Genomic DNA, 13,040 nt, shown 5'->3' on the forward strand with positions numbered 1-13,040 from the left:
TCCTAGGAGCTTCACGTGCCTGAGCTCAATGTTATCTATATGAAACACATGAACTAACACCCTCTAGTGGTGAAAAACTGTCAAAATGCTTTCAAATTAGAGGAGGCCTTCAAGGTCTAAGAAATTAGCATATAAACCTCCTAGGTTTAGCTTTCAACTAAGAATTCCAAAAGAACAAAGCAAAATTGGTAATTAAAGTAAATTGGAAAGTTGTTTAAAATTACACGCCCTATTTAAATCATGAAAGTTTTTTTTTTTACTTGACTGTCCCTTTAAGAACGATAGAGTAATTTTGATTAAAAAATATATATGATTGTGCTGCAGTGGAATAAATATGGCTTTCATATCACAATTTTTTCATACTTCTTTTAATTATTAAAGCAAACAATTAAATGCATAGCTAACAGATTGGCCTTTTATTAAAAAAGAGGGCAACGCAATGATTCTCTGTAAAATTTTGACATGGGGTCTGATAGTGCAGAATTCACAGGGGCAGAACAGAACTCGGACAGGAAGCAGGATGTGGGGCGGTTGGGAGTTATGATCATTGCGGTATACAAATTCTAAATGCATTAAAATACAAAATAGAAGATGCAAAGCCTAAATGTAATACAACTGTAAGGACAAAATCTGAAGTCTAAAATAATTTAAAATAAAAAGCAAAAAACATAATTTATGCTTACCTGATAAATTCCTTTCTTCTGTTGTGTGATCAGTCCACGGGTCATCATTACTTCTGGGATATAACTCCTCCCCAACAGGAAATGCAAGAGGATTCACCCAGCAGAGCTGCATATAGCTCCTCCCCCCTACGTCACTCCCAGTCATTCGACCAAGAATCAACGAGAAAGGAGAAACCAAGGGTGAAGTGGTGACTGGAGTATAATTTAAAAGATATTTACCTGCCTTAAAACAGGGCGGGCCGTGGACTGATCACACAACAGAAGAAAGGAATTTATCAGGTAAGCATAAATTATGTTTTCTTCTGTTATGTGTGATCAGTCCACGGGTCATCATTACTTCTGGGATACCAATACCAAAGCAAAAGTACACGGATGACGGGAGGGATAGGCAGGCTCATTATACAGAAGGAACCACTGCCTGAAGAACCTTTCTCCCAAAAATAGCCTCCGAAGAAGCAAAAGTGTCAAATTTGTAAAATTTGGAAAAAGTATGAAGCGAAGACCAAGTTGCAGCCTTGCAAATCTGTTCAACAGAGGCCTCATTCTTAAAGGCCCAAGTGGAAGCTACAGCTCTAGTGGAATGAGCTGTAATTCTTTCAGGCGGCTGCTGTCCAGCAGTCTCATAGGCTAAACGTATTATGCTACGAAGCCAAAAAGAGAGAGAGGTAGCAGAAGCTTTTTGACCTCTCCTCTGTCCAGAATAAACGACAAACAGGGAAGAAGTTTGGCGAAAATCTTTAGTTGCCTGCAAGTAGAACTTGAGGGCACGAACTACATCCAGATTGTGTAGAAGACGTTCCTTCTTTGAAGAAGGATTTGGACACAAGGATGGAACAACAATCTCTTGATTGATATTCCTGTTAGTGACTACCTTAGGTAAGAACCCAGGTTTAGTACGCAGAACTACCTTGTCTGAGTGAAAGATCAGATAAGGAGAATCACAATGTAAGGCTGATAACTCAGAGACTCTTCGAGCCGAGGAAATAGCCATTAAAAACAGAACTTTCCAAGATAACAATTTTATATCAATGGAATGAAGGGGTTCAAACGGAACACCCTGTAAAACGTTAAGAACTAAGTTTAAACTCCATGGCGGAGCAACAGCTTTAAACACAGGCTTGATCCTAGCTAAAGCCTGACAAAAGGCCTGGACGTCTGGATTTTCTGACAGACGCCTGTGTAACAAGATGGACAGAGCTGAGATCTGTCCCTTTAATGAGCTAGCCGATAAACCCTTTTCTAAACCTTCTTGTAGAAAGGACATTATCCTAGGAATCCTAACCTTACTCCAGGAGTAACCTTTGGATTCGCACCAGTATAGGTATTTACGCCATATCTTATGGTAAATCCTTCTGGTAACAGGCTTCCTAGCCTGTATCAGGGTATCAATAACCGACTCAGAAAAACCACGTTTTGATAAAATCAAGCGTTCAATTTCCAAGCAGTCAGCTTCAGAGAAGTTAGATTTTGATGTTTGAATGGACCCTGTATCAGAAGGTCCTGTCTTAGAGGTAGAGACCAAGGCGGACAGGATGACATGTCCACTAGATCTGCATACCAAGTCCTGCGTGGCCATGCAGGCGCTATTAGAATCACTGATGCTCTCTCCTGTTTGATTTTGGCAATCAATCGAGGAAGCAGCGGGAAGGGTGGAAACACATAAGCCATCCCGAAGTTCCAAGGTGCTGTCAAAGCATCTATCAGAACCGCTCCCGGATCCCTGGATCTGGACCCGTAGTGAGGAAGTTTGGCGTTCTGGCGAGACGCCATGAGATCTATCTCTGGTTTGCCCCAACGTCGAAGTATTTGGGCAAAGACCTCCGGATGAAGTTCCCACTCCCCCGGATGAAAAGTCTGGCGACTCAAGAAATCCGCCTCCCAGTTCTCCACTCCCGGGATGTGGATTGCTGACAGGTGGCAAGAGTGAGACTCTGCCCAGCGAATTATCTTTGATACTTCTATCATTGCTAGGGAGCTTCTTGTCCCTCCTTGATGGTTGATGTAAGCTACAGTCGTGATGTTGTCCGATTGAAACCTGATGAACCCCCGAGTTTTTAACTGGGGCCAAGCCAGAAGGGCATGGAGAACTGCTCTCAATTCCAGAATGTTTATTGGCAGGAGACTTTCCTCCTGCTTCCATTGTCCCTGAGCCTTCAGAGAATTCCAGACAGCGCCCCAACCTAGTAGGCTGGCGTCTGTTGTTACAATTGTCCAGTCCGGCCTGCTGAATGGCATCCCCCTGGACAGATGTGGCCGAGAAAGCCACCATAGAAGAGAGTTTCTGGTCTCTTGATCCAGATTCAGAGTAGGGGACAAGTCTGAGTAATCCCCATTCCACTGACTCAGCATGCACAATTGCAGCGGTCTGAGATGTAGACGTGCAAAGGGAACTATGTCCATTGCTGCTACCATTAAGCCGATCACCTCCATGCATTGAGCTACTGACGGGAGTTGAATGGAATGAAGGACACGGCATGCATTTAGAAGCTTTGTTAATCTGTCTTCTGTCAGATAAATCTTCATTTCTACAGAATCTATAAGAGTCCCCAAGAACGGAACTCTTGTGAGAGGAAAAAGAGAACTCTTCTTTTCGTTCACTTTCCATCCATGCGACCTTAGAAATGCCAGAACTAACTCTGTATGAGACTTGGCAGTTTGAAAGCTTGAAGCTTGTATCAGAATGTCGTCTAGGTACGGAGCTACCGAAATTCCTCGCGGTCTTAGTACCGCCAGAAGGGCACCCAGAACCTTTGTGAAGATTCTTGGAGCCGTAGCCAATCCGAATGGAAGAGCTACAAACTGGTAATGCCTGTCTAAGAAGGCAAACCTTAGATACCGGTAATGATCTTTGTGAATCGGTATGTGAAGGTAAGCATCCTTTAAATCCACTGTGGTCATGTACTGACCCTTTTGTATCATGGGTAAGATTGTCCGAATAGTTTCCATTTTGAACGATGGAACTCTTAGGAATTTGTTTAGGATCTTTAAATCCAAGATTGACCTGAAAGTTCCCTCTTTTTTGGGAACCACAAACAGGTTTGAGTAAAACCCTTGTCCTTGTTCCGACCGCGGAACCGGATGGATCACTCCCATTAATAACAGATCTTGTACACAGCGTAGAAACGCTTCTTTCTTTATCTGGTTTGTTGACAACCTTGACAGATGAAATCTCCCTCTTGGGGGAGAGAATTTGAAGTCTAGAAGGTATCCCTGAGATATGATCTCTAGCGCCCAGGGATCCTGAACATCTCTTGCCCAAGCCTGGGCGAAGAGAGAGAGTCTGCCCCCCACTAGACCCGGTCCCGGATCGGGGGCCTTCGGTTCATGCTGTCTTTGGGGCAGCAGCAGGTTTCCTGGCCTGCTTGCCCTTGTTCCAGGACTGGTTAGGTTTCCAGCCTTGTCTGTAACGAGCAACAGCTCCTTCCTGTTTTGGTGCAGTGGAAGTTGATGCTGCTCCTGTTTTGAAATTCCGAAAGGGACGAAAATTAGACTGTCTAGCCTTAGCTTTGGCTTTGTCTTGAGGCAGGGCGTGGCCCTTACCTCCTGTAATGTCAGCGATAATTTCTTTCAAACCGGGCCCAAATAAAGTTTGCCCCTTGAAAGGAATATTAAGTAATTTGGACTTAGAAGTTACATCAGCTGACCAGGATTTTAGCCACAGCGCTCTACGTGCCTGAATGGCGAATCCTGAGTTCTTAGCCGTAAGTTTGGTTAAATGTACTACGGCCTCCGAAATGAATGAATTAGCTAGTTTAAGGACTCTAAGCCTGTCCGTAATGTCGTCCAGTGTAGATGAACTAAGGTTCTCTTCCAGAGACTCAATCCAAAATGCTGCCGCAGCCGTAATCGGCGCGATGCATGCAAGGGGTTGCAATATAAAACCTTGTTGAACAAACATTTTCTTAAGGTAACCCTCTAATTTTTTATCCATTGGATCTGAAAAAACATAATTTATGCTTACCTGATAAATTCCTTTCTTCTGTTGTGTGATCAGTCCACGGGTCATCATTACTTCTGGGATATAACTCCTCCCCAACAGGAAATGCAAGAGGATTCACCCAGCAGAGCTGCATATAGCTCCTCCCCTCTACGTCAGTCCCAGTCATTCGACCAAGAAACAACGAGAAAGGAGTAACCAAGGGTGAAGTGGTGACTGGAGTATAATTTAAAAGATATTTACCTGCCTTAAAACAGGGCGGGCCGTGGACTGATCACACAACAGAAGAAAGGAATTTATCAGGTAAGCATAAATTATGTTTTCTTCTGTTATGTGTGATCAGTCCACGGGTCATCATTACTTCTGGGATACCAATACCAAAGCAAAAGTACACGGATGACGGGAGGGATAGGCAGGCTCATTATACAGAAGGAACCACTGCCTGAAGAACCTTTCTCCCAAAAATAGCCTCCGAAGAAGCAAAAGTGTCAAATTTGTAAAATTTGGAAAAAGTATGAAGCGAAGACCAAGTTGCAGCCTTGCAAATCTGTTCAACAGAGGCCTCATTCTTAAAGGCCCAAGTGGAAGCCACAGCTCTAGTGGAGTGAGCTGTAATTCTTTCAGGAGGCTGCTGTCCAGCAGTCTCATAGGCTAAACGTATTATGCTACGAAGCCAAAAAGAGAGAGAGGTAGCAGAAGCTTTTTGACCTCTCCTCTGTCCAGAGTAAACGACAAACAAGGAAGAAGTTTGGCGAAAATCTTTAGTTGCCTGCAAGTAGAACTTGAGGGCACGAACTACATCCAGATTGTGTAAAAGACGTTCCTTCTTTGAAGAAGGATTTGGACACAAGGATGGGACAACAATCTCTTGATTGATGTTCCTGTTAGTGACTACCTTAGGTAAGAACCCAGGTTTAGTACGCAGAACTACCTTGTCTGAGTGAAAAATCAGATAAGGGGAATCACAATGTAAGGCTGATAACTCAGAGACTCTTCGAGCCGAGGAAATAGCCATTAAAAACAGAACTTTCCAAGATAACATTTTTATATCAATGGAATGAAGGGGTTCAAACGGAACACCCTGTAAAAACGTTAAGAACTAAGTTTAAACTCCATGGTGGAGCAACAGCTTTAAACACAGGCTTGATCCTAGCTAAAGCCTGACAAAAGGACTGGACGTCTGGATTTTCTGACAGACGTCTGTGTAACAAGATGGACAGAGCTGAAATCTGTCCCTTTAATGAACTAGCTGATAAACCCTTTTCTAAACCTTCTTGTAGAAAAGACAATATCCTAGCGATCCTAACCTTACTCCAGGAGTAACCTTTGGATTCGCACCAGTATAGGTATTTCCGCCATATTTTATGGTAAATCCTTCTGGTAACAGGCTTCCTAGCCTGAATCAGGGTATCAATAACCGACTCAGAAAAACCACGTTTTGATAAAATCAAGCGTTCAATTTCCAAGCAGTCAGCTTCAGAGAAGTTAGATTTTGATGTTTGAATGGACCCTGTATCAGAAGGTCCTGTCTCAGAGGTAGAGACCAAGGCGGACAGGATGACATGTCCACTAGATCTGCATACCAAGTCCTGCGTGGCCAAGCAGGTGCTATTAGAATTACTGATGCTCTCTCCTGTTTGATTTTGGCAATCAATCGAGGAAGCAGCGGGAAGGGTGGAAACACATAAGCCATCCTGAAGTTCCAAGGTGCTGTCAAAGCATCTATCAGAACTGCTCCCGGATCCCTGGATCTGGACCCGTAGCGAGGAAGTTTGGCGTTCTGGCGAGACGCCATGAGATCTATCTCTGGTTTGCCCCAACGTCGAAGTATTTGGGCAAAGACCTCCGGATGAAGTTCCCACTCCCCCGGATGAAGAGTCTGGCGACTCAAGAAATCCGCCTCCCAGTTCTCCACTCCCGGGATGTGGATTGCTGACAGGTGGCAAGAGTGAGACTCTGCCCAGCGAATTATCTTTGATACTTCCATCATTGCTAGGGAGCTTCTTGTCCCTCCCTGATGGTTGATGTAAGCTACAGTCGTGATGTTGTCCGACTGAAACCTGATGAACCCCCGAGTTATTAACTGGGGCCAAGCCAGAAGGGCATTGAGAACTGCTCTCAATTCCAGAATGTTTATTGGAAGGAGACTCTCCTCCTGATTCCATAGTCCCTGAGCCTTCAGAGAATTCCAGACAGCGCCCCAACCTAGTAGGCTGGCGTCTGTTGTTACAATTGTCCAGTCTGGCCTGCTGAATGGCATTCCCCTGGACAGGTGTGGCCGATGAAGCCACCATAGAAGAGAATTTCTGGTCTCTTGATTCAGATTCAGAGTAGGGGACAAATCTGAGTAATCCCCATTCCACTGACTTAGCATGCATAGTTGCAGCGGTCTGAGGTGTAGGCGTGCAAAAGGTACTATGTCCATTGCCGCTACCATTAAGCCGATCACCTCCATGCATTGAGCTACTGACGGGTGTTGAATGGAATGAAGGACGCGGCATGCATTTTGAAGTTTTGTTAACCTGTCTTCTGTCAGGTAAATCTTCATTTCTACAGAATCTATAAGAGTCCCCAAGAATGGAACTCTTGTGAGAGGAAAGAGAGAACTCTTCTTTTCGTTCACTTTCCATCCATGCGACCTTAGAAATGCCAGAACTAACTCTGTATGAGACTTGGCAGTTTGAAAGCTTGAAGCTTGTATTAGAATGTCGTCTAGGTACGGAGCTACCGAAATCCCTCGCGGTCTTAGTACCGCTAGAAGGGCACCCAGAACCTTTGTGAAGATTCTTGGAGCCGTAGCCAATCCGAATGGAAGAGCTACAAACTGGTAGTGCCTGTCTAAGAAGGCAAACCTTAGATACCGGTGATGATCTTTGTGGATCGGTATGTGAAGGTAAGCATCCTTTAAATCCACTGTGGTCATGTACTGACCCTCTTGGATCATGGGTAAAATTGTCCGAATAGTTTCCATTTTGAACGATGGAACTCTTAGGAATTTGTTTAGAGTCTTTAAATCTAAGATTGGCCTGAAAGTTCCCTCTTTTTTGGGAACCACAAACAGGTTTGAGTAGAACCCTTGTCCTTGTTCCGACCACGGAACCGGATGGATCACTCCCATTGTTAACAGATCTTGTACGCAGCGTAGAAACGCTTCTTTCTTTATCTGGTTTGTTGACAACCTTGACAGATGAAATCTCCCTCTTGGGGGAGATAATTTGAAGTCTAGAAGGTATCCCTGAGATATGATCTCTAGTGCCCAGGGATCCTGAACATCTCTTGCCCAGGCCTGGGCGAAGAGAGAGAGTCTGCCCCCTACTAGATCCGGTCCCGGATCGGGGGCTCTCGGTTCATGCTGTCTTTGGGGCAGCAGCAGGTTTCCTGGCCTGCTTGCTTTTGTTCCAGGACTGGTTAGGCTTCCAGCCTTGCCTGTAACGAGCAACAGCTCCTTCCTGTTTTGGTGCAGTGGAGGTTGATGCTGCTCCTGTTTTGAAATTCCGAAAGGGACGAAAATTAGACTGTCTAGCCTTAGCTTTGGCCTTGTCTTGAGGTAGGGCGTGGCCCTTACCTCCCGTAATGTCAGCGATAATTTCTTTCAAACCGGGCCCGAATAAGGACTGCCCCTTGAAAGGTATATTAAGTAATTTGGACTTAGAAGTAACATCAGCTGACCAGGATTTTAGCCACAGTGCCCTGCGTGCCTGTATGGCGAATCCTGAGTTCTTAGCCGTAAGTTTGGTTAAATGTACTACGGCCTCCGAAATGAAAGAATTAGCTAGTTTAAGGACTCTAAGCCTGTCCGTAATGTCGTCTAGCGTAGAGGAACTAAGGTTCTCTTCAAGCGACTCAATCCAAAATGCTGCCGCAGCCGTAATCGGCGCGATACATGCAAGGGGTTGTAATATAAAACCTTGTTGAACAAACATTTTCTTAAGGTAACCCTCTAATTTTTTATCCATTGGATCTGAGAAAGCACAGCTATCCTCCACCGGGATAGTGGTACGCTTAGCTAAAGTAGAAACTGCTCCCTCCACCTTGGGGACCGTTTGCCATAAGTCCCGAGTGGTGGCGTCTATTGGAAACATCTTTCTAAATATTGGAGGGGGTGAGAACGGCACACCGGGTCTATCCCACTCCTTAGTAACAATTTCAGTTAGTCTCTTAGGTATAGGAAAAACGTCAGTACTCGCCGGTACCGCAAAGTATTTATCCAACCTACACAGTTTCTCTGGTATTGCAACAGTGTTACAATCGTTGAGAGCTGCTAAGACCTCCCCTAGTAGTACACGGAGGTTCTCCAATTTAAATTTAAAATTTGAAATATCTGAGTCCAATCTGTTTGGATCAGAACCGTCACCCACAGAATGAAGCTCTCCGTCCTCATGCTCTGCGAGCTGTGACGCAGTATCAGACATGGCCCTAGCATTGTCAGCGCACTCTGTTCTCACCCCAGAGTGATCACGCTTGCCTCTTAGTTCAGGTAATTTAGACAAAACTTCAGTCATAACAGTAGCCATATCTTGTAATGTTATCTGTAATGGCCGCCCAGATGTACTAGGCGCCAAAATATCACGCACCTCCCGGGCGGGAGATGCAGGTACTGTCGCGTGAGGCGAGTTAGTCGGCATAACTCTCCCCTCGCTGTTTGGTGAAATTTGTTCACATTGTACAGATTGACTTTTATTTAAAGTAGCATCAATACAGTTAGTACATAAATTTCTATTGGGCTCCACCTTGGCATTGGAACAAATGACACAGATATCTTCCTCTGAGTCAGACATGTTTAACACACTAGCAAAAAACTTACAACTTGGTTATAATCTTTTTTAGCAAAAAACGTACTGTGCCTCAAAGAGGTACTAACGATTAAATGACAGTTGAAATAATGAACTGAAAAACAGTTATTGCATCAAATTTTAAAACAACACAACTTTTAGCAAAGGTTTGTTCCCATTAGTAAAAAACAACACTAATTAAATTTGTACATAAGAAAAACAAAACAACGTTTTTTATACACAGTCACTATAAGAATTCTCACAGCTCTGCTGAGAGAATTTACCTCCCTTCAAAGAAGTTTGAAGACCCCTGAGATCTGTCAGAGATGAACCGGATCATGCAGGACATATAGAAGTAGCTGACTGGAATTTTTTGATGCGTAGCAAAGAGCGCCAAAAACGGCCCCTCCCTCTCCCACACAGCAGTGAAGAGAAACGAAACTGTCACAATTAAAGCAAAAAACTGCCAAGTGGAAAATAATGCCCAAACATTTATTCACACAGTACCTCAGCAATGTAAACGATTCTACATTCCAGCAAAAACGTTTAACATGAGAATAGTTATTAAAAGGATTAGTGACCTTAACACAGTAGTTCCGGTGAAATACCATCCCCAGAATACTGAAGTGTATACATACATGTCATTTTAACGGTATGGCAGGCTTTTCTCATCAATTCCATTCAGAAAATAAAAACTGCCACATACCTCAATGCAGATTCATCTGCCCGCTGTCCCCTGATCTGAAGCCTTTACCTCCCTCAGATGGTCGAGAACAGCAATATGATCTTAACGACTCCGGTTAAAATCATAGTAAAAAATCTCTGTCAGATTCTTCCTCAAACTCTGCCAGAGAAGTAATAACACGCTCCGGTGCTATTTTAAAATAACAAACTTTTGATTGAAGTCATAAAAACTAAGTATAATCACCATAGTCCTCTCACACATCCTATCTAGTCGTTGGGTGCAAGAGAATGACTGGGACTGACGTAGAGGGGAGGAGCTATATGCAGCTCTGCTGGGTGAATCCTCTTGCATTTCCTGTTGGGGAGGAGTTATATCCCAGAAGTAATGATGACCCGTGGACTGATCACACATAACAGAAGAAAGCACAGCTATCCTCCACCGGGATAGTGGTACGCTTAGCTAAAGTAGAAACTGCTCCCTCCACCTTAGGGACCGTTTGCCATAAGTCCCGTGTGGTGGCGTCTATTGGAAACATCTTTCTAAATATTGGAGGGGGTGAGAACGGCACACCGGGTCTATCCCACTCCTTAGTAACAATTTCAGTTAGTCTCTTAGGTATAGGAAAAACGTCAGTACTCGCCGGTACCGCAAAGTATTTATCCAACCTACACAATTTCTCTGGTATTGCAACAGTGTTACAATCATTAAGAGCCGCTAAAACCTCCCCTAGTAATACACGGAGGTTTTCCAATTTAAATTTAAAATTTGAAATATCTGAATCCAATCTGTTTGGATCAGAACCGTCACCCACAGAATGAAGCTCTCCGTCCTCATGCTCTGCAAGTTGTGACGCAGTATCAGACATGGCCCTAGTATTATCAGCGCACTCTGTTCTCACCCCAGAGTGATCACGCTTGCCTCTTAGTTCTGGTAATTTAGCCAAAACTTCAGTCATAACAGTAGCCATATCTTGTAATGTTATCTGTAATGGCCGCCCAGATGTACTAGGCGCCATAATATCACGCACCTCCCGGGCGGGAGATGCAGGTACTGCCACGTGAGGCGAGTTAGTCGGCATAACTCTCCCCTCGCTGTTTGGTGAAATTTGTTCAAATTGTACAGATTGGCTTTTATTTAAAGTAGCATCAATACAGTTAGTACATAAATTTCTATTGGGCTCCACCTTGGCATTGGAACAAATGACACAGGTATCTTCCTCTGAGTCAGACATGTTTAACACACTAGCAATAAACTTGCAACTTGGTTACAATCTTATTTAACAAAAACGTACTGTGCCTCAAAGAAGCACTAAACGATTAAATGACAGTTGAAATAATGAACTGAAAAACAGTTATAGTCTCAATCCTTAAAAACAACACAACTTTTAGCAAAGGTTTGTTCCCATTAGTAAATTAACAATAATTAAATTTGAAAATAAAAATTACAGAGCAACGTTTTTTAATCACAGTCAATATATAAGTCTCACAGCTCTGCTGAGAGAATCTACCTCCCTCCAAAGAAGTTTGAAGACCCCTGAGTTCTGTTAGAGATGAACCGGATCATGCAGGAAATACAAGAGTAACTGACTGGAAATTTTTGATGCGTAGCAAAGAGCGCCAAAAACGGCCCCTCCCCCTCACACACAGCGGTGAGAGAGAAACGAAACTGTCACAATTAAAACAAGTAACTGCCAAGTGGAAAAATAATGCCCAAATATTTATTCACTCAGTACCTCAGAAAATGCAAACGATTCTACATTCCAGCAAAAACGTTTAACATGATAAATACCTATTAAAAGGTTTAGTGTACTTTTAACAGAGTAATTCCGGTGAAATACCATCCCCAGAATACTGAAGTGTAGAGTATACATACATGTCATTATAACGGTATGGCAGGATTTTCTCATCAATTCCATTCAGAAAATAAAAACTGCTACATACCTCAATGCAGATTCATCTGCCCGCTGTCCCCTGATCTGAAGCTTTTACCTCCCTCAGATGGCCGAGAAACAGCAATATGATCTTAACTACTCCGGTTAAAATCATAGTAAAAACTCTGGTAGATTCTTCTTCAAACTCTGCCAGAGAGGCAACAACACGCTCCGGTGCTATTGTAAAATAACAAACTTTTGATTGAAGTTATAAAAACTAAGTATAATCACCATAGTCCTCTCACACATCCTATCTAGTCGTTGGGTGCAAGAGAATGACTGGGAGTGACGTAGGGGGGAGGAGCTATATGCAGCTCTGCTGGGTGAATCCTCTTGCATTTCCTGTTGGGGAGGAGTTATATCCCAGAAGTAATGATGACCCGTGGACTGATCACACATAACAGAAGAAACTGTAAATGTAACAAAACATTCATATCTTGCAGTTCTGTATTGTGCTGTGCACCTAGAAATGCATAGAAAACCAACTAGAGAGATGTAGCAAAAATTTGCATTTCTAGAGTCTCATAAGGGATCATTTACATAATTTTACCAAAGCAGAGAGCTATAGACAACTGGCCCTTAGTCATGGTGACAGTATTGTGAGTCACATCACAACTGATTCCCACCTTTAATACTTATGAGGTTGTAACACTAACTGGAATCCTTCTGGCAAATGGATTTTACCAATGCTTTTTATATTATGCTGAACTAGATGTCATTATAAATAACGTTCTTCTACAGTTTGGCTTCATAAATATTATTAGTAATTATTATTAGTAGTGATAATAACAATAATATTAATAATGAAATCAATAGTAACAATAATACATCATTATATATACTGTATGTATTTATATAAAATCTTACAATTAACATATGTGGAGCTCCCACTGCTGTACAGTAATTTCTTAATTTTTCTTTTATATTGCTCTTCCGCTTCAAGTATAACCCTGTGGCGTTCACACTGGTACAAACAATTCTTTAGGATTGTGCTGCAGTTTCTGCTATTCATGTCTTTATCTCTCAGGCACCC

At 43.0% G+C, this 13,040-nt stretch overlaps 1 protein-coding gene across 1 annotated transcript in view; it reads right to left on the minus strand.

Annotated features, from left to right (window-relative positions):
- Positions 1-13,040, minus strand: part of TERB1 (telomere repeat binding bouquet formation protein 1) — a 273,372-nt gene that overhangs the window by 66,969 nt on the left and 193,363 nt on the right. The window contains exon 16 of the mRNA XM_053715885.1: positions 12,875-13,039. Coding sequence (XP_053571860.1) covers positions 12,875-13,039 — 165 coding nt within the window. The remainder of the gene's footprint in view (positions 1-12,874; position 13,040) is intronic.

Source organism: Bombina bombina, chromosome 1 (genome assembly GCF_027579735.1).
Source record: "Bombina bombina isolate aBomBom1 chromosome 1, aBomBom1.pri, whole genome shotgun sequence".
NCBI classification, from domain to species: domain Eukaryota; kingdom Metazoa; phylum Chordata; class Amphibia; order Anura; family Bombinatoridae; genus Bombina; species Bombina bombina.